Source organism: Siniperca chuatsi, linkage group LG21 (genome assembly GCF_020085105.1).
Source record: "Siniperca chuatsi isolate FFG_IHB_CAS linkage group LG21, ASM2008510v1, whole genome shotgun sequence".
Taxonomy (NCBI): Eukaryota; Metazoa; Chordata; class Actinopteri; order Centrarchiformes; family Sinipercidae; genus Siniperca; species Siniperca chuatsi.
In genome coordinates, this window is record NC_058062.1 from 11125899 (window position 1) to 11147830 (window position 21932).

The following is a 21932-nucleotide window of genomic DNA, read 5'->3' on the forward strand; positions in this document are numbered from 1 at the left end:
AATAATATTAAATAATAAAATAATCTAATCGTTAAGAGAAATTAATACACACTTCACAACTTTGACCTATGAAGGTGTCATACCTGGTCAAAAAGGAACACTGTAACATCATCAAAAAAGGACACAGCTTTTTTCTTCCTCTCCAATTCGTCACAGAAGGACTGGGTGAGCAGGGTGGGCATCTTCAGGAGGCTGCGGAGGTGTCTGGCCCTGCTGCAGTCGCTTACCACCACTGGCACTGTGGTGAAATCCTCCTCACTCTCCTCACTGTCTTCATCTTGGATGTTGTAGGTCCTCAACTCTTCATCAGACTCGCTGTCATCTGAATCATCTTCATCCTCCGCCTCCTCCAGCGGAGCTCTCATGCTTTCTCCACACAGCTCCAACAATGACGAGGAAGAGGACAGGTCAGCAGGACCGTTGGATTCTTCACATAAACTATCCTGTGAGTCACATTCCTCTGCATCTATGTCCTCAAAATCTTCCTCATTTATTCTCACACCCTCCCTTCTGTCCTCCGTCTCTTCTTTGACATGAATGAATTCGGGCAGCTCCTCCTCCTCTGTGGATCCATCACCATTTTCATTTTCTTTGGCCTCATCTCTGTAGTCAGTTATGGTGGCGTCAGAGTGCAAAGACTGGACAGGGGAACAATCTTCTGCTCTTCTGTTCCCCTCCTCATTGTTTCCTGAGGCCTCTTGGACAGTGGAAGAAGGTTCAGACCCAATGGAGGAGCTGAGCTCTGAGGCAGGCTCCTCTCCTGAGTGCTCTGTCTCCAAACCGAGATCATCATCTGCAGGGGCAGACTCTTTGGTCAAGCAGCCACCCATCTGCGGAGGAAACGGCGACAGCATGGACAACCCAGGGGTGGGAAGGGGATGTGGTGAACTAGGGTCATCCTCTGAGAGATTCACCAAAACACAACTTTTGATGTGTCTCAGATTAGTTAAACGTTCCTCATTGAATTGCCTTTTGACAGCATCATCATCTCTAATTGAGCTCCATTTCTCAACAGAGAAGTCATGGTTACTTGTACCTGCATATAACTTGCTGCCTTCCTTTCGAGGGCTCCTCTCATTTTCAGCATCATAGTCAGAGAAATAGGCTGAGTCCCTGTATGGGTTCTTATCAGTCAGGCCCTTTAACTGTAGCTCTGATGTGCTTGTGGAAGTGCAGACCCCTTGGCCCAAACCCACCTGCAGAACTAGTTCAGGTTCTCCCCCAAGCCTCGGGCTCCTCTCACCACCCCGGGGATCTCCAAGCTCTTTGAAGAGGAACTCTGGAGATTCATTGTTCTCTGTGTCATAGCCACTGTCCAGGGATTTGGGTAGGACAGGGGTATTGAAGGGATCAGGGCTGAAGGCCTGATCACAGGTGCTTGCCATTGATGAGGACAGGTTAAGGGTGTCCACAGAGTCAGGAGTTCCATCTGGATTCTTCAGTGGGCTCAGCTCTTCTTCCTCTACCTCAGCATAGTCCAGGTTGAAGTCAGTAAAGATCCCTGACGTAATATCTGTGATGTCGTCATCATCATCCTCACTGTAGTCACCAAGCTCAGCCATGCTAATGCTGGAATTTCTGACTCTCACTCCACTGTCCAATGCTCTGCTACTTTCTGATGTCACTGGATAATTCAGCCTCTTTTCTCCCAGGCCAACAGAGATTCCTGTTGAAACCCCTTCCCAGATGTTACCTCTCTGCTTGACTGACAAGGCTCCTGTTTGACCAGTCTGAGGCTCTTTGAAAGATGATGGAGACTTTATATAGCTTGCCTCAGGTATCATCTTAGGCTCAGAGTACAGTCTCTCTCCATTAAGTAACAGTTGCTTTTCATATTTTCCGTCCATTTTTCCACCCTCTGTACCTCTGGGATTAATACTTGAGCTGGTATGAGAATCAATACTTCTTAGATTTTCTGCAGTTAAGTTCCTTTCCACTTGAGTGGCAGCTTCCTCTCTTTCTTTGTGACATAAGTGAATGTATAAACCTAATTCAGTGGGCTTGCTAGCAGTGTTACAACTAGAGTCTACTCCTTCTGCCTCCAAGGTGCCACTAGACCTGGAGCTGTGGAAGGTTCTGGTGGTGGCCTTGGTCAAAGACCATAATTCTGTTGTGTTAGAGTGAACAGTATATTGAACGTCCAGATAGCTGTCATGCCCACTGCCTGTCTGCCTGCTGTCAAAGCTCAGGCTATTATTGTTTGCTGAATGGTTTGAGGTCCAGTTAGTGGCCTCTCCTTCAGAGAAAAGGTCATCCTCAATGTCTTCACCACTCCGCTGGCCCACCAGCAGGCCGTCGTCTGTTCCTACATCAATGCTAATGTGGTTAACAATGGGTAGTGTCTTTCTGAGGGGACCCATCATATTATGGCAGCTTTCACTAACCGTGCTACGACCCGTGCTCGCTTCAAGGTAGGGATCGCAGAACCCTAAGCTGGGGCTGCTGACTGCTTGTAATAAACTGCGTGGGTTTTCTAAACGCCCCACTGGATGGACAAGGTTTGATCTGGACTCTGGTGATGTATCCTGTTCAGACAGACAGGATTGGCGACATGTCTTGTATGCTGATGACTGTTGACAGTAGACTGTGTCTTCCTGACTGGATGAGAAGCAGTTGTGGGAGTGGCCTAACTTTACAGGGCTGGTGCTGGATGCCTGCCTCAGCAGTGGCTCCATGGTTAGTTGGACAGTGGGGCTTAAATCAGAGTCATAGGCAGTAGATTTGGTGTTGTCAGCAGTTGACCAGTAAGCACTGGGCTGTGCCATGGATGAACCAGTCCGACTCTCAGAGGACAACCTGCTGCTGCTGGCCTCCAGTCCTGGGCTGTTCTCCACCATGCTGTCATCCAGGTTAATATTACACTCTACTGGTTCCTCAATGCGAATGTAGTACTCGCTACTTACGGAGGGGCTGTGGGCACTCAACACTGGGACCACACCCGGGTGTTCAGGTTCATAGTAGGATGGGGATATGCTTGAGGTCAGGCTATCAGTCTTACAGCCCCCTGAGGTGCTTCCTTTACTTGAATAGTAGATATCCTGGTAATGTGGGTTCCCCTGGCCCAGTGGCCCACTTGTGGAGGAGGAGCAGTAGGGCTGCTCAGCTCGGGCCTGCTCCCACTTGTACTCAAAGTTGAGACCATGGCTGGTCTCTGTGACAGTCAGAAGGTCGTCCCCTGTGTCAGAGTGGAAGCTGTCAGAGAAGTGCTCCAGGAGGGGGAAGGAGGACGAGGCAGAGGAGGCCAGCTCCACTGCCTGAGTTTGGTCTGCACTGGGGATGTCAGCTGAGGCAGATGTAGGAGTCAGGATTAAGGCTGTAGACGTAGTTGTGTGGGAGGTGCTACCAAGCAGGTTGGGTCTCAAGGTATTCCAACGTTGTTCAAAGTCTTCCTCAGCCTCACTGGAGCCTTTGGCACACAAGTATGTGACCAGAAGGTGTAGTTCCTCACTGCTGGGTCTCAGCTCTGGCTGCAGCCAGCAGAACTGCATCACCTCATACCTGGACAGAAATGAAAGAAAGAGAAGAAAAGATCAGTCACAACAAGTTATAATTGTGTTACTCCTTACATCTGCATATTAGTTAGCTCAGAAGAACTTAAGAACTCAATATCTTTAGAATATTGGTTTTTATCTGAGAGAAATAGGCAAAAGTTAAAGAACTGATTCTAGACTAAATCCAAGGCAATATAAAAGAAACCTTTTGAAGTCAGCACTTGCAAACACCTAGTACTTGTTCTTGACACTACATATACATATAGAGTATATGGAGGTGCAGTGCAGATGCTGATGTAGTTAGAAGATGTTTAGATTTCTCCTCTTGTGTGTGTGTGTGTGTGTGTGTGGCTCCTCAGTGTTGGTACCAAGCACGTTTAATTTAGTGAGAACAATTGTGAAAAATAAATAAATACAATATTTGGCTGGCTTCCCAGGTCAAGATGAATGAGGTCATTCAACTCTGGTCAATGCCAAGGGGATCATAAAGAATAGGGAGAGTATTGATCATGCCCTTGCTAGCAAAGAAAAATATTGCTACAGTGGACTGGTGCACCACCATAAGCAGAACCCGATTTTAAAAACAGGACATGACTGACTTGTTAGAAATAAATTGGTCAGTGAGACCTGAAGGCTTAGTTATATCTAAAATGTACCTTATGTGGTATCAAGATATATAACATTATGGCAGCCTGTGCATGTGCATTTACAGTATGTCTACCTGAGTGTGTGGGCATGCAACTATGTCTCACCAGCGCTCAGCCAGGGGGAATTGGAGCTGGGGTTTGGGTAGTTTGAGCTGCTGTTCCTTCACAGCATATGTCAGCACCTGTCTGTCAGAGTAGTGTCTGTACGGCTGGTTTCCCAGCTCAAACAGCTCCCACACAGTCACCCCCAATGACCTGGAACAGAGAAAGAAATCATTAAGTGTGTTCACTACTCGTATCCCAGATATGGCCATAGTCCACACAAGCTGTTCATTTCATACTGTAACCTTCTTTATGTTGTGTCACAAGTATCATTGTGCTGTAAATTAAAGTTTGAGCATTTAGTTCCCATTTTTATACAGACAAAGCAATTGAAATTGGAAACTGAAATTTCTATATTTTGATAAAGGTGATGTTGGTATGGTAGTGTTATCTCATTAAACCTATATGAACAATAATATTTCCTGTTTGTCACTCTGTAAATATCTCACCATATGTTGCTGGATTTTGTTTGGTCAACGACAAGCAGGTTTCCATGGACCTCATCTATGAGCTCAGGTGCAATCCAGCGCAGGGGCACCCAAATCTGGTCTTGTGTTACATAATAGTCATCCTATAGAACAACAACAAAAAAACATTTGAGTACTGATAGGGTGATAAGGTAAAAAGCAGTAGTGCAACAGTGACATTATCAAAAGACAGTCTGACCTTGTATCGGTTGTGAGAAAGGCCATAGTCTCCGATCTTAACTGATATTTCTGAAGTTAGCAGGCAGTTTCGCAAGGCCAGGTCACTGTCAAAACAAAGGAAACTGTCATCTAATACAGTACAGAACTAAGCTACATAAACATACCCATCTTTATTTATTTTCTCTAAAGGCCCTAAAAACCTTTCTTCTCAATCAGCTTCTTACTAGACACAATGAAATTGCATGTGAACACAACTTTCTGCCAAAGTTTTAGGTTTTTTTACTTTTCAATTTTCTATAGTTTTTTTGTTCACACTGGTTTGAAGTGGGCGGAGCTCAGTTGGAAAAAGGTGATGCCACATAATTCCATGCACCAAGTGGGATTTAGAAACATTTTAATCAAAATGTGATGACATTTGTGGGATTGTTTAGTTATTTTGTCAGGCCACAGTGAGTCAACCTTGATCAAACCACAACCACACAGTCCTAAGTTTCTAAGAGTGTTCTTAATATATGCATACTATACTTAATATATATATCTCTTATATCAATATATACTTAAAGATGTTTTTTTTTTAACTTTAACTTTTGTTGCTTATTTATTCATAAATATTTAATGTTATAGAGAAATTAGAATATAGGATTTGAAACCAAGTTTTTAGGGACTTTAAAGTATTGCTTGTTGTTACATGACTAATACTTTTTTACCATTGTTACACCCTTGTCAGTATATTGACAAGTTTTCTTTACTTATACTTGGGTATCAGTATTTGTTAAAACATACTGTATGTGACATATTGTCAATGAATAGGTCTCATAGCATTATGATTATATATCCTATGTAGCATGAAATATGTACATGTATAGCATCATGTACTGTTTCTTCTCATCTGACCATGTAAAGACACAAACTTAACTAAGCCACTTTGATTAGTCTCACCTCCTCTACAAACAGGGAGCTCTTACGCCTGGCAGCCACTGATTGGTTGCTATGGCAGCCACCACATGGTTGAGAGAGAGTGAGAGGGGCTCGCCCCCGGCAACAAAATCACTGATGCTGGAGTTTGTGACAACTACTCAGGCAGCACCAGGATGTTGTTGCAGGGAGAGACCAGCAGGGGGCACACTGAACATTCAGGTGAATTCTTCCTTTCTAGGACATTAATATTCAGGTTGATGAAGGTAAATAGAGCTGGACTGACTGACATACTGTACCTGTGTATAAAGTTGTATTTGTGGAGGTGCAGAAGCCCTGAGGCAATGTCACACACCATTCGCTGGAGTATCAAAGGGTCAGGAGTCTCGGAGTCAGCCACCCGACAACTGCGCAGGTAGCTCTTCAGATCACCCTGAGAGCGGAAAGGAAATGAGGTTGTGAGCTGCTCTGACTGTTTATGAATAAGCCAAACAGCAATGCACCAAGAAAGAGAATAATGAGATTTGTTAGAAGGACTGAATAAACAGAATGTGATCATTAAAGTGTGTCCCACCAGAGGGCAAAACTCCATGACCAGCAGATAAGGAGTGACCTCTGAGCACTGTGCCAGGCACTGCAGGAGGGCAGGGTGCTGAAGGGTTCTGGCAGGGGAAACAGGATTTGAGTAGGTATGAATGCACAAAACAGTACATACAATAAATAATCTGATCATTCATATGTGTTATTTTATTGCTATGTGGTGCTATTCATGGGCTGAAGGGCTGTGCTGTGTGATCTCTGATGTTTTAGTGAACTGACCGGTATGGCTGCACCTCCTCCAGGAACTGCATCTGATCCTGGACACTGGCACTGGCCTTCAGCTCCTTTACCACCACCTGGGTGGTGCGGAGGCCCGCATTGACCTCGCCCAGCAGAACCTGAGAAATATACACAGGAGGAAGACTTTTATACCAAACTCTAGGAAAGAAGCCTGGGATTTACTACAAACAGCATCAACATGCAGTTACAAAGTGAGAATGTGTGAGAAAACAATCAAAAGTAGAATGAGAATGTTGCGTGAGCAAATCTAGGAAGTGTTACAGCAGCATGTACTGTACAGTAAATTGTGAGGAATTTACTGTGACTGTGAATTTCAACTCTTCTCCCATAGACTCAACACCACGAGTGCCAAAGATTAGCCTCGCTAGAATGAGATCATCATCACATTACCCTCGCATTCCACACAGAGTAGAAAGCACATTGGAGTACAGTTAGTACAGTGAGGACAGATGCAGTTGAAAGAGTTAAAGCAAGTAAGGTGGTGTCATTGGACCCAAACACTCTGTGTGATTGTGTATATGTTTTAAGAAAAAAAAAAGGATGTTTTACCTTGCCAAACCAGCCATGTCCAATCTCCTTTAGATAGAGTAGACTATGTCGGCCAAGGTCTGATGATTTCAGCAGCTGGACTGGAAAGGAACATCAAAAAAGACATAAGATTACTTTTAGACAGGAAAAAATAGACTGTTATAGCTGCAAAGAAGTGATTAAGAGAAAATAAATAAGTTAAGTTTTAAGTTTTCAACATAATGAGCAAAGTAATGTTGAAAGAAAAACAGAAAGGAAATTAATAGAAATGGAGCCCTACAGGACAGGGAAACATCACGACAGAGTTAAGAAGAGAAAAAAGAAACTCCTCTCAGCCAAACAATAAATGTACATTTTCCTAAATAAAAAGTTTCATCAACTGAAGAGCAGAGTTTGCCTGAAGGCAAATAAACCCAACTTGTAACTTCCGAGCTAGATTAAATAAGTATCTACAAGCACAAGGAAGCGTACAGCCATCACAACCAAATTCATTACAGAGACACGCCACTATTCTGCAAATTATACTAAGTCGTGCACAAATTCAAATACCTCCATGGATCTTCATATTTCTGGAATGGAGATGATGATGGTGAGTGGAAAGATGATGATGATGACGGAGCAGTGGAGCGGCCAGCCACTCTGAGCACCGCGACAGGGACTGAGTCCGAGTCCCAGGCAGGGATGAAGTACTGGTTCAGAGAGTGAGAACCAAGAGCCCGTGGCCCCAGCCCCAACCCCAGGCATCTTAGCCTCATTGTGTGTATTTGAGAAAGAGCCCACGGTTGCAGTGTGTGTGTGAGAGAACCTCGGCAGGATTTAACCCTCCGAGCCCTCGAGCAGCTGAACAAGCTCGCCACGCTGCCTCTCCCAGTCTGCGCCGAGCTCATCCTCCAACTGGGACACACACAAACACACATACTGTCCTCATCTAGAGCTCTGCAGCTGTCGAGCAAACACCGGAATCCTGGGTTCCTATACAGACTACATTTAAATCTACAGTAAACTGAGCGAAATAGAAACTTTGAGTCAGCGGACCAATCTGCTGACGGTTCTGTGCAGAAGTTCTGAGGAGGCTTTCTGCCCTGGACGCTGAGATTTTGTGGTATCACGCCTGATGTGACCGTCACGCATGTTGGTAGTGTGCCGTTTGACGCGCCAGCTCTGTGTGCAGCTTCAAGACACCCAGTAATGACATAAGGCCCACATAATGCCCCCCTGTCACCCAGGACAGCAGCATTCCTCAGCCAAAGAGGACACAAACACTGCTCTGTCAGATGCAGAAAAGACCTCTGTCATACACATCTCAAGCCTCCCCTCCCCACTCTTAGGTCCTGGTGCATGCCACCACCCTTCCCCTGTCTCTCCCCATTCTGTCACAGACCCTTCACTGTATTCTATCCATAATGCCAGTCCTCCACTGGTGCGTTCCACAGACGCTTCAGCCCGGCCTTATGCTCACCCACTGCCCAGCCGGCCTAAATCAGGGCCATTGTTTGGCTCGCTCACTCACACGCTCACGCTGCGTCTCCTGGTACCCAGTGCACCAAACACACACAGGCACGTAAACACTCATATGCAGACACACACAAGGCCCATTCTCCCCTGGATCGCTGGGCAGAGGTTGTCACGGTGATAACAGACCCACAATTCTCCAACCCAACCCCCCGAGCCTCCACCACCCCTCCCTGACAGAGAGAAAGAGAGCGAGAGAGAGAAATTAAGAAGTGGTATTTATCCAAATGTGGAATGTGTGAGCGTGAGTGTGCATTCCCGTCCTACTCATGGCATTCCCAGAGAAGATGGTAGGGTCCAGTGAGACTAGAGGTCTTGGTGGGCCCGTGGAATGATAGTATACACAATCGCTTCACACACTCACTTTAATTTATCGAGCCTCTGTAGTGGGTTTGAAAGCTTTACATGACCTCTTGAATAAAAGATTAGAGCAACAAGTGAAAAGCAGGACTGTCAGATCAATGGCAAACGTTGTACTGTGTGTTCATACAGATGCATAAGTGATGCTCGGCTCATATAGAATGCACTATAAATGCAGTATAAACTATATAAATGGTGCTTTTGTTCAACATGCAATTACTGGGCTCATTTTCATGGTGTGTATGTCAGTGTGGGGGTGGATAATTTATGATGTGTATCATGTTAATATGTATGGAGGAGCCTGTTCAGTCCTTGACCTGTAGCTTTTTGATGTAATACCTTTGAAATATGAGATCATTCCTGCCATTTCCTATCCTCTCATTCTTTTCACATTTTTGCCTGCTTATGACAATTTATCATATATTAGCAAAGCAATGGAAAGGCTGCAAAAATTTTACATTCCCAATACTTCCAATACCTCAGTGTGCACAATACGTACATGTAAAGACGGTAATATAATAATAGAACATATTTTACTGTCTTTACATAAGAAAGGAGGAATGAGTAGAAGACCATTTTCTCTCTCTTTCACAATCTCGTCTCCTTTCGCCATTTATCCATTCCTCGCCCTGCAACACCTGGACCAATCATACAGCCGTAGCTATGGAGGACAGAGGGGATGCTAGTGATTGGCTGCGAGTCTGAGGCTGCCTTGTCCAATCATTGCTGGAGCTCACATCCTAGGATGCTGAGCCCTCAACTCACCTCCCTTCTGGCTGAGCACAGTGCAGCGCAGACAGCCAGTGAGTCATGCAGGGAGAGGCATTTCGAGCACCCATGATTTGGCTTACACTGAGATTCACACACACACCACATACATGCACATACACATGTTGACAGTCTGGGTTTGAGGCAGAATGTCCTGAAGAAAAACAAACAGGCTGTGACGTTGCTGTGAAGCATCATGGATATAGAATACAAATTAAAGACACCAGCATAGTATGGATGTGTACTGACGTCGGATTATGTTAGATTCAAGTAAAATAGGAACAAATGTCATATTAGATTCATGTTAATGTAATGTAGCTACATTTACAAACATAAACGGAACCCCAGAATAATGTATACTAGGGTTAAGTCAGATTCCTTCCTCTCCGGTGGGCTACAGTTTTCACATAGAATGCATCGCAGCACTGCAGGAGGTCGATTTCTAAATACATTACACAAGGGACAGACGTCAGTCCCTTGTTGAGAGAGAGGGCAAGAAAGAAGAGACATATAATACAAGATAACAAATGAAAGAGGCCATGTCTGTTCCAACAAGGTTGACAAAATATACTCAGTTTTATCTCATCCAAATCAACAGAGCGAGTAACATGATCCATAATCCACTTGCGCTATGCTTCAGAGAAGTAACAAACTTTCTTAATAGTCTGTTAGTGTGGCAGATATTCACTCTTTCTAAAGAGCTGGGAATCAATACTGACTACGCAGATATTCATTATAGAAAAGACAGAAGAGGAGAGACAAGAGGATAGAAAAGAGAACAAAAGAAATGAAAAACATCAGGAAGCAAAGAAAAACTAAACTGAAAGACAGGTCATTAAAAGTCCAAGCAGGTATAAACTCAGAGGTGTTACAGTATGTGTTTATGGTGTTGTGTAGTTTCTTACTGGATCTGCCAGGCTGTTTGGAGACAGGCAGGGAGACCTCAGTGAGGGGAAGGACGTAGACCTCTGGGCCATTCTGGGAGGAAGGCGAGGCCAGGGCGGAGAGATCTGCCTGGTACTCCTCTCCCTCAGTGTTTTCAAACTCCTGGTGCAAAGACACATGCTGGAATTAGTCATCCACTCACAGCCATCCTACCACTGAGACAGTGGGAGACAATGGTTCAACTGTGAAGGCATTCAAATGCATTGAGGCACGCCCAACTAGCTATATACATTAGTCATGTACATTGTGGGGTGTATTATGTGGGTCACTGCAAAGACGCTGTAGGGGGAACACACTAACGTGTGTGTTCAAACTGTATACACAAAGCCTTTCTTTCTCTCATCCTGTCTTGTCTTTCTCTCATATATACTCACATATACAAACCAAGGTTCTAAATCTAAAGCCTTGCCAAAAAACTGCACTTCAAATACTGTAAGTAGACAAAATAAATAAATAAAACAACATGACTTCACATAATAGTAAATTTCTGTTTTTGTTTGTACAGAATAAACATTCTGGCATTTATTTTAACCCATGAGGACTTCTTGCTCTCAAAGGATGTGCTAGTTTTGGAAACTACATCACCACTTGCATCATGTCAAAAACATCTGAAAGGACTGAGCCACATGATTCTAACTGTGCTGTTACATCTGCCTTTACATTGCACTAGTACATTGTGAGCCCACATTTTTCTTCAAGGTTTTTAAGTACTAAAAAAAACATGATTTATTTACAATAATATCGCAAAAATACACTAAATATCTGCTCCGGGCTGTGATCAATAATATTTACCAGACCAGAACTTTCTGTTTAATGTTACTTTCACCACTATGCAACTGCAAAATACTGAACTGTAGTTACATCCTGCAGTATAAAAAATATAACCAGAAATAACTTTTACAATAGAAAGGCTGAGTGTCCACACTACTTTCAAATAAGAGCAGGAGAGAGTGGGAACTATCATCAGCTATGCAGAAAAAAACTCTAGTCCCTTAACTGCAGATTCCCCCCCCCCACTAAGATGGATGAAGACAAGAGGGAATGGAAAACAGTGACCCCTCTCTCTTTCCATCCCTGTACACCATATCCCACATCCTCTGCTCTGTCTGTCTGCTTTATTCCTACTACCCTTCTTTCTGTCCCCATCTGGTCTACTGCAGTGTGCTTGCTCTCTAATTGTTGTAGTGTGTCCCTGTAGCGCTCTGTCTCTCTAAACCTTCATGCAGTATGTATTAAGAGTGCTGATCTTAAATCAAAAGGTAGGTCATATGGCCTAAACCAACTTCAATGTGACCACATAGTAGGAGGGAGACAGATTTGATACTTTACAAAAGAAAAATATTGCATTGTCCTTTCAGTTGTCTCTCCTTTTCCTCCTCCACATGTAGCCTTAAAATCTGATCTGTCTTCACTTGCTCAAGTAGCTACTATTTAGTGCTTAGAAATCGATCAACCTTCTGGCTATACATTTTGAGAGAAACAGCAGAGTAGTGGAAGACACACAGCCAAAGGAAACAGTATATTTACAGTAAACTAGACAAATTGCATAATCTGTAGCATGATCACAAGGTCAATTATCAGAGTATTGTCAGGGTGAGTCAAGATTTATAAGAGTAAACAACTGCCTGAGTTCATATGAGACCTTAATGAGACCTACATGTTTAATTATAATTGCATTATTGTTACAGATTTTCTTACACTCCTTTAATTATTTGCCTGTTTGGAAACAGTGTTCAGCAGATGCACTGGTCCCAGTGTAAACCTAAATCCTTGAAGATGAATGTACTCCAGTCACTCTGGGTTGTGAGTAGGGTTCAATTGTGTTAAGTGAGACCCCAGTATTTTTTCTGGGAGCTCTCATCAAAATCTACTCTTTTCCTGAAAGAAATGCCTGTAGGAATCCTACATTATTAGCATGTGTGCCTGTGCTCTGTGCCTCAAACCACCAAAACAACACGCCAAAATTGCTGCATGTGACAGATTTTACTTTGCTGCCACTGCATGCAATTATAATCTCAGGTCAGCACTAAAGATGGTCATACTCTCCCATATAGTCAATTTATTAAAGATGGTTTTAGAATAGTTGGTAAACAGAGAATCAAATGATTTTTCATGATGTACCTGTTTTTTCTACATCAAGACAGTGTACTAACAAATTGTTCTACTAAAATTATCGTCTCATAATATCAAATATGATAAAATAATAACATCAGAAAATTTGATTACATGCTATTTTATGATATCTGCGGTTTAACGAGCTCCAGGACAGCAAAAACTCTACACAGACTGAAAACTCATCTGTTCAGACTGCACCTTGGCCCATAAAAAGAAAGTCTTTCTCTATCTCTTATTGTTTCTAAATGTAGCACTTCAGTTCAGCATATTTAAAGATGTACTTGCATGATTCTTGTAATTTTGTGGTTGTATTCACATGGTTGAACACTTATTGTAAGTTGCTTTGGATATAAGTGCCAGCTAAACCAATGGAATGTAAAAAAAATTGCTCGCTGCAATATTTTTTTGAAATCCTGAAGGAAAACCTTCATCCCTCACTCTGAGTAATTAGTGAGCCACAGTTTCTCTTGAATTAATATTCTATATTCAACACAAACATGGCAACACGCTGGACTTCACTCTCTTGTGGTTCACACTCTCATTACAGTCACAACTGTCCCTTGTGAATAACAGCAGGTCATAACACTCTCTGCAATATAATAGTAGTGCAGTAATAAATAACTATTGCAGTAAAAATAATACAATTTTAATTTGCGACAAAATAATAAAGTTTATTCCAAAGGTTTATTCCAGTTAAAAGGTATATACCAAACCTATGAATGAATAGAAACTGAAGTAACCAACATCACACCAGCACTGCCACCAGTGACTGAAGTGCTTCAATTATAATGATTTCCTTGTCTGTTATTTTTTTAATTTATTATAGCAGACATGGAAAACCTCTTGAATCAGGGCCTCCCCTCCTCCCCATAAATACACCAGGTCATTAAGTCAAAGCCCCTCTTGATGCTGTCCTGATTGTGTCCTATCACATGAAGCAACATCCCATAACATTTAGACCCTATTCCAACTAGGCTGCTTAAAGACGTTTTACCCTTAGTTAGCACCTCTTTACTGGATATGATCAATCTGTCTTTATTAACAGGCTATGTACCACAATCCTTTAAAGTAGCTGTAATTAAACCGCTTCTTAAAAAGCTCACTCTTAATCCAGGGGTTTTAGCCAACTATAGACCTATATCTAACCTTCCCTTTCTCTCTAAGATCCTTGAGAAAGCAGTCACCAATCAGTTGTGTGACTTTCTAAATAACAATAGTTTATTTGAGGATTTTTCAGTCAGGATTTAGAGTGCATCATAGCTCAAAGCTCTTAATGGTTAGGCACCATCGTATCTTAAAGAGCTCATAATACCTTATTAACCCACTACAACACTGCGCTCCCAGAATGCAGGGTTACTTGTGGTTCCTAGAGTCTCCAAAAGTAGAATGGGAGCCAGAGCCTTAGTAGTAGTTTTGTGCTTTCTCGTTTCTCTCCTCTCTCCTTCTGTCGCTTTCAGCAGGTATTTCTGCCTCTGGAGCTGCAGAGACTGGATCTGTGGTTGTGGGCCACCTGCTGCCCCCGTGTTCCTGCTCAACAACCGCTACTACATTTGTTGTTATTGGCTCTGTTACTAATACTGACATTATTTTTCCTATAGCTGTCATATCTATTATTATTTATGTATTAATATTAACACCACAATTACATTTCTACTATTTTTTTTAATTCTAGGTGGTATTTGCATTGTGCCTCCCTCCGATTCTGATTCTTAAAGGAAGTTTTTTCTTGCCACTGTCGCCAAATGCTTGCTCTTGGTGGGATTTGTTGGGTCTCTGTAAATAATATTATAAATAGTATGGTCTTGACCTGCTCTATAGGAAACGTGCAATGAGATAACTTCTGTTATGAATTGGTGCTATATAAATAAAATTGAATTGAACAACTCAAGTCAATCTTGTTAGCAGTTTCTAACTGTGGCTATGTTGGGAAATCAGGCTGGCACCACCCATCCATCCATCTGCTGGCTAATCACTGTTACACATGAGAAAAAGTGATAAAACAGGAGGAAATGTGAAAGTAGGAGAGCAGGAGAGTGGGTTGCAGGCTGTATTAATGTGAAATATCAAATGGGTCATTGTGTATGTATTTGTGTGTGTTCACATGTGTCTTAAAACACTTGTGTGTATATATATATAGGAATGTGTGTACATGTGTTTCTCATTCAGGAGAACCATCTGCCACTCTCCTCAGAGCGAAGCGTGAAAGCGAGCACCTGGCTGTGAGTCAGCGTTCCATAGCTCCCCAGAGAGCCTTCAGTTTAGAAAGCACTTAATAGGAAGCCTCAAACTATGCGCTCCAATAAGAGCACCGTGATGGAGGGGAATAATGAAGCTTTTTGGGCGGCGCAGCGGTGCGATTTTGCAGTCCCACAAGAATGCACACCTTACAAGTGAGCTCTTGAGTGATGAGCTGGTGCCAAAGAGAGGGAAAAAGAGTGGGCACCTTTTAACCATTACGTGACATCAACCATCATAGCGGCTTGTCTTGTCTAGAATTACAATGAACTATGATCAGGACAACAAGCAGATGTTTTATTCAGTAAAGTCACAATTTGTTGCTTTGTATGGTTTTAGCATAATGTAAATAAATTAGAATATTTTAAATGCACTGAGAACTGAAAATTGTGTTCTTCTGCCAGATAAGATTCTTTGTTAGTAACCACAGTTACAATGTGCTTTCTTGTTATTGTAATCATTTCACTTCCTTTGCCTCAAATGTCCACCACGCATACTGTGATGTTATCGATGACCTCCACCTTTGACTCATATCTCAGTAAAGCTGCACTTGAATACACAGAGACTGCTTGAGACACAGAAACAGCTCAAATTAATGCTGATGTTCAAGGAAAAACAATCCCCACCTATTATTTTGTACATCTTATGCAAAACATGCAAACAGGAGAAGACGACAGTGAGCTAATGAACTTAACATCTATAAAGGAAATTCCTGCCTGCTACCTTTGTCCAATGATTTTTTGAGTGGCCAAGATGCAGAGTCTCAAAAGTGATTTTGTAAAACTATACTCACCTCTTTTCCTATATAGTTACAATAAAATAAACCCAGCACACAGTCAGGGTGGTATAGTGGTTCATAACTGTCACTCTGCCCTGCAGAAGTGTCCTTGAGCAAGACATTGAATCTTCTCCAGCTCAAGGGCAGCTGTGTTATAGCTAAACTTTCACCCTGAACCCTCTGGTGACAGGGTGCTATAAGACAATATCTTTGCAGGAATCAATAGTGTCATATCGGTATGTCAACCAGGCTTAAGGTGGAGCCATGATTGATCATGACAAAATTAATCAACTATTGTCCGATGCTGTTTTAGCGACTGGAGCCATTCTTCTGTCATTGGTCTTTTCTCTTTTCACAGTAAAAAGCAGGCCACTGGAAAGCAGACACAGGCCTAGACTCCCACTGTTCCTGCGGATTATTAAAATACATTTTCACATAAGGAGGCAGAGGCAATCTGGTGAGGGCCAGACAGACGTGGGTACACACACATAAAAAAAGGCCAGAAGTTGTTAATGGTGCCTCACTATGCTGTGCTCATTAGTGACACTGTTATTCCACTGTTCAGTATGATCGCTGAAGCACTGACCCAACTCTTGCCACATATATAAACTAGAAACAAGCTGCTCTGCTCTCATCCTCTCTCCTGTCCTCTCCTCTGCTTTCTGCAGCTCTCTAATCAACAACAAAAGCCCTTTTCATTCCCTCTATCCAATATATAATTCTCACATTAATTTACACAAGGAATTATGGGGGCTAGGAATATAGTGGATTCAAATTGCAAAATGATTTGCATAAGTAATCTTAAAAGAAGACTCTGCAGTTCAGTCGGGGCTGTAATTTATCCATTCTCCAGCTAAAAGAGTTAAAACATTAAAATGCAAGAACAAAATGAAAATATGTTTTGATGCTAATGCCATAACATGAGCAGCAAGTTAATAGGGAACTTCTAACAACAAGGAGCATCTAGTGCAGCGGCTCTAGAGTTTCTCCTCCCTCTCCCTCTCCATATGCCCCCTGCCTGTGTCAGTCTCTGTTAGCCCTCATCAGCCCCTCAGTTCAGCGCTGATGTTTGACACAGCATGGCTGAGTCATGCTGGCAGCTGAAGGCAACACAGAGACAATGTGTGCCAGCATGGGATGGGTAAGGGTACTTGGTTGCATCACTTGCATACAATGAGGCAATAGTCCTCAGCAAAAGACTTCAGCATTTACAGTATATGTAGATTAGGGAGTTGGACAGATCAGCACTGAAGTTTGAATATGATCATGATCCTGACACCTCCTGAGAATCAGTTCTAACATAAAATATTAACACACTCAAATATTTTTGAGTTTTAGGTTGTTGGTTGGGCATAGCAAAACATTTGAAGACTTAAGCTTGGGCTTTCAGAACTTGCGATTGGTATTTTTTGCTTTTTTGTGACAGTTTATAGACTACATGATTAACAAAAAAATAATCAACAGCTTACTCGACCATAAAAGAATAATCTTTACATGCAGCCCTATTTCAACCATCAACCGTTTTCTGTTATTTTCATAAGTAACTCACTGACCAAGATTCCCTTCCTTATTGTGGCATCCACTGTGCACACACAGTTTGTGTTCTCCTCACCACTTCCAGCAGGGGGCAGCAGAGAGCTCACCTTGAAGCCTATGTCGCCCTTCTTGCAGCAGAGGCAGGCCAGCATGAGGAAGACGAAGGTGAAGAGGCCAGAGAAGGAGACAGCTACCACTGCCAGGGATGAAGGCCACGACAGCTCGCTCAGCGGAGCCCCGTCTGCAACATCAGAGGATAATACCAGTGTTAAAAGGGTGGAACTGTACAGAGATCAGACAGGAAACACAGGTAATTAAAAACAAAATACAGATAAAGGTGATTTGTATACACACAGATGGTTTGTGACCATTTTATTGGCAGCTTGAAGAAAGAAGCTTGTGGCTCATCATTAGCATTCTCCTCTACTTCCTATTCATCGCTAGAATCTGTGACTCTGAATAGGAAGCAGGCCCCTGTGGCTTAATTACAGTAGTTACTATGCATGTCATGGAGGCTAAAAGTTTGATACCACCTTTGAACACAATTACTGCCACTGGATAATAAATTAATAAAACAGCGGCAGTGTAGGTGTAGTGGCTTATTCTGTCTCAATGTAAACAATTGTGATGAATGAAAACACTTATTTGGAATCTATAATCTGCTTTTCTGCAGTGCCCTGCAAAATCGCCCAGAAAGCAATGTTTGCGATTCAAAATACAATCCAAAATGTATTTAGTTAAAAGTAACTGTTTTCTGGAACAATGTTCACAGTGCTATCAAAGCCCAGCACACAATGAGATGTAGTTATGTTTGAGTGTGCAGCATTTTGAAAAAGGTAGTAGTGTATCAAAGAGATGTTTTGTGTGAGTCTGTGACAATAAACAGAAAGCAAACACATGCATTTTGATGATTGTGTGTAATTATTTCCGCTTTGTAAACGTTATTCGAGATCTGTCATTGTTTTCTTGTGTGCATATGTGCAGCACACATCTGTCAGTTTGTCTTTTAGCCTGTAGCAGCTGAGGACAGGCCAGAGGGCCAGATGTCATGGTTTGGAGCACCTTCATATAATCTGATTTACAGTTTTAAACCTCCTGCCAGCACAGATGAAAGAAAGTGAAATTGAAAGAGGGAGAGGTTAGGACAGCCACACAAAAACAGACACAAAATACTAGTAATACCCGTCATACTACTCAAACTATCCTATTTGTGACACTTAAATTTCATTACTCCATATCTACATGACTTTTCAATAATATCCACACCACAGCCCACTGCATTCATCTTCAACCAAACATTTGTATACCTGTAGCATTCAACAAATGGTTGAGGGACTCAACCTCAATCAATGAAGTATTGGACACTAAATGGTTATTTTACTACACCACCTAACCACTGCCTGCATTAGCCGTCCACTGGGAGCGATGAGGAGAGCTCTACTGTAGTCTCCATTTCATAGGACACCTCTGGAGAAAATATAACACACACATAAAGTATATCTGACCCTCAGTCATATTTAATGCTATAAAATGAGCTAATAGAGCAGCAGAGGCCAAGATATCCTGACGTTTAGTCCCTAGTATGGGTCAAGCTCCAAAAATTTACCAATGAAAATAACCCTGTTGACATCACTATGACAAAAACATACTAATGTTTTCACAGGATGAGTAAACTGATCTTCATGTGTAAAATCGGTTGAGTCATTAAGGTTATTTTATATAATGTTACATTTGCATACTTTGTGGTTAGTTCCTCAAATTCGGCTCCTGCACATTTTAAGAAATGTTTTGGTGGTCAAAAAATGCCTGGCTTTCCTTTTTATAGACGGCAAATCCATTATTTCCCATGTATGTTGTTTGTATGAACTTTATTTATGCTTGTCTGTTCTGAGTTCTCACTCTTAACAGTTTCTCACAACATGTATTCTTGTAAAAAATAGAAACCAAGTATTTTTAACTCCTCTTTCATTGTACCCTCCATTAAAAAAAAAACACTAAACCCATAGCTAAACTTAACGAGCCTGCCACAGCAACCTGGCAGAACTCCCCCAACTGTCGACACACCCCATTATATCAACATGTCTACTTCTGAAACGCCCATATCCCAGGTCTGCAGTTACTCACGTGGATACCATGTTTACTCGTATCCCCTTTTCAATATGTCTGGTATATATGGTAAATATCTACCATAACCTGTTAAAGAAGAGGCTAAGCAATATGTTCTCACCTCAGGATTCCCTTTATTTCTCTATCCTTGTGAGAACAACACAGGCATGGCACTCCAGTGCCCATTGGAGTTGCGGTGTGTGACGCTTGTGTGCCGGTACTTTTCCAGTTGACTGAGACCCAGCAGTCCTGACCCATTTGGCTATGGGGAACACACTGTTCCAGACCTGACAGCTCCTGCAGCACAAAAAGCACTGTTCCAACCAAAGCTTGACCCTAAGGTCACAGCCACAAAGCCTATACTCACACTTGCACAGGCAGACATGCACACACATGGGCAGACAATGAAAACCGACAGGGACAATGCATCCAGGTTCCTACTGGCCTGGTTTAAGAACTACAGCGTGTGTGTGTGTGTGTGTGTGTGAGTGTGTGTGTGTGTGTGTGTAGGCACAGACCGGCCAACACATCACCATGATAACACACATATTAGCCAACACATATTAGTTGATTGGCGTTCACGGCACGGTAAACCTCATGACCCCCATATATCCACACTTTTGGAAGAATTTTTGCTGATGCCGCGTCCACTGGCACTCTCTCCCGTCTATTTCCCTGTATTATGCTGTGACAGCTTGTGGTAGTGTGTGTGTGTCTGTGAAAAGTGCCTGTGAAGTGGAAAAGAAGGAGATTACCAAGCTAAACCAAGCGGTGCCCTTTCTGGATCCATCACATACCACAACACACAGCACGAGTGGGTGGTGACAGGACACATTGTGTAGAGGCTGACAGGGGAAATCAGGATGATGCTTTTCATTCAAATGTGCATATTTGTGCATATTTTAGCTTCTATGCAGTCCCTTTGGTATCCTGGTCAAGCAGCTAAGAATTAAAAAACAACTTTTATAAATATGCATTCTTCCTCCCTGCCATTGTACAGCTAAATTACCAGCCTAATTTCCAAAGGAGCTGTAGCACTTTATAACCTTGTCATTCAGCCATTCAATGGAAGTTCACAAGCATTTTTTAAATATGCTGCATATAAATTACCTTGAGGGAATTATATACTGAACCTATGGATGTATAGATGGATGTAAGGAAGGCGCGTGGAGTAGAGAGGAAGCACACTGTGCAGATGGTGCCAGAAACAGTGATGACTCAGGACTCAATGAAGAACACAACATAAAAAACACACATAGGGACTATTAAGTCAGTGTTATAATATCTCTGGTTTCTGTTTCTGTATTTTTTACAGTATTATGCCATTATTACACATTCATCCTTCTATTTTTTTTAAGCAATGATCATCTCCTTCACATTAAATTTTAAAGCAACAATATGCAATCTTGTCCACTTCCTCCACAGTTGGTCACATTCCCACCACAAAACCTTGTTCATTTTGATAAGCTGTCTACCTTGAAAAGTTATCAAGCCTGAGGCTGAGGTAACTGGCAACTGTCAAGCCTCTACAGGCACTGATGAAGCAGATGGTGAACACAGGCGCAGAACAGTGGGCAGACTTTTTACTCTTTCACAGATAATGGAAGAATGATGGAAATTGGCAATCGACTCTAAATTTGTTTTGCAAGTCTGGATAAAGCAAATTACTGTGTTTCCTGTAAAGTAGTAAGAGGGAGCCATTTGTCCTTCTACATTTTGAGTAAGAACTGTGTTTGCTTTCATAAGATCCACATGTATACTGGATTCTGACAAGGGTGTACCTCGCTACCTCTTCTATTTGAGACTCTAATAGACAAGATATCAAGGTGAAGCTGAGCTCTGGAGAGTGTCAGGTTTGGTGACGATGTGGTGGTATGTCTGCTATGCTGATGATGTTGTTTAATCCAATTTGAATGAGGATCATATTTGAGCAGGCATTCAGGTCGAAAACAGCCCTGCATTAAAATGATGCAAGGAGCTGCGTTGGTGGGGTGTGTTGTTTCAAGTACCATGGAGACTATGGAATATTATCCTGGAAGTGCAGTTTGAGTAACAGATCTGTAAAATAAAGCATTCACGTAACAAAGTAATCTGCCAAGAATGTGCGCTTGCATGTATTTGATTGATCAACACAATGCCTGATTGGCCAATAAACTGTATTGTGTTGTGACAAAAGTTGAGCCAGGTTAAACTTTTTTAACCGGCACCCTCTCCATCGAGGCCCCTGCTCACCCAACACAGCAGTCCCATTCAAATGAATAAGGGGGCTGCATTTTTCCATGCAGTGCTGATGTCTGTCTGAACACAGCCTTAAGTCTGAAACCATGGCTCTCTTCTGGAAAAATGACAGATCACTCAATCCAGGTGAGGGGCAAGCAACTTCCCAAGTGATGGAGCTCAGATATGT

General features: G+C 42.3%; 1 protein-coding gene across 4 annotated transcripts in view; it reads right to left on the minus strand.

Annotated features, from left to right (window-relative positions):
* The window catches only part of aatka (apoptosis-associated tyrosine kinase a), a 36122-nt gene that overhangs the window by 3539 nt on the left and 10651 nt on the right, over positions 1–21932 (minus strand). For 3 of the 4 annotated variants that reach the window (XM_044181113.1, XM_044181111.1, XM_044181112.1), the window contains exons 2-11: positions 17527–17660; positions 10716–10857; positions 7192–7271; positions 6622–6740; positions 6377–6464; positions 6102–6235; positions 4907–4991; positions 4690–4811; positions 4244–4393; positions 84–3498 (exon numbers count right to left, since the gene is read on the minus strand). In XM_044181113.1, coding sequence (XP_044037048.1) covers positions 84–3498; positions 4244–4393; positions 4690–4811; positions 4907–4991; positions 6102–6235; positions 6377–6464; positions 6622–6740; positions 7192–7271; positions 10716–10857; positions 17527–17571 — 4380 coding nt within the window. In that variant the 5' untranslated portion in view covers positions 17572–17660. Of the gene's footprint in view, positions 1–83; positions 3499–4243; positions 4394–4689; positions 4812–4906; positions 4992–6101; positions 6236–6376; positions 6465–6621; positions 6741–7191; positions 7272–7719; positions 8429–10715; positions 10858–17526; positions 17661–21932 lie in introns of those variants that run through there. The other variant, XM_044181114.1, reaches the window with a different exon arrangement.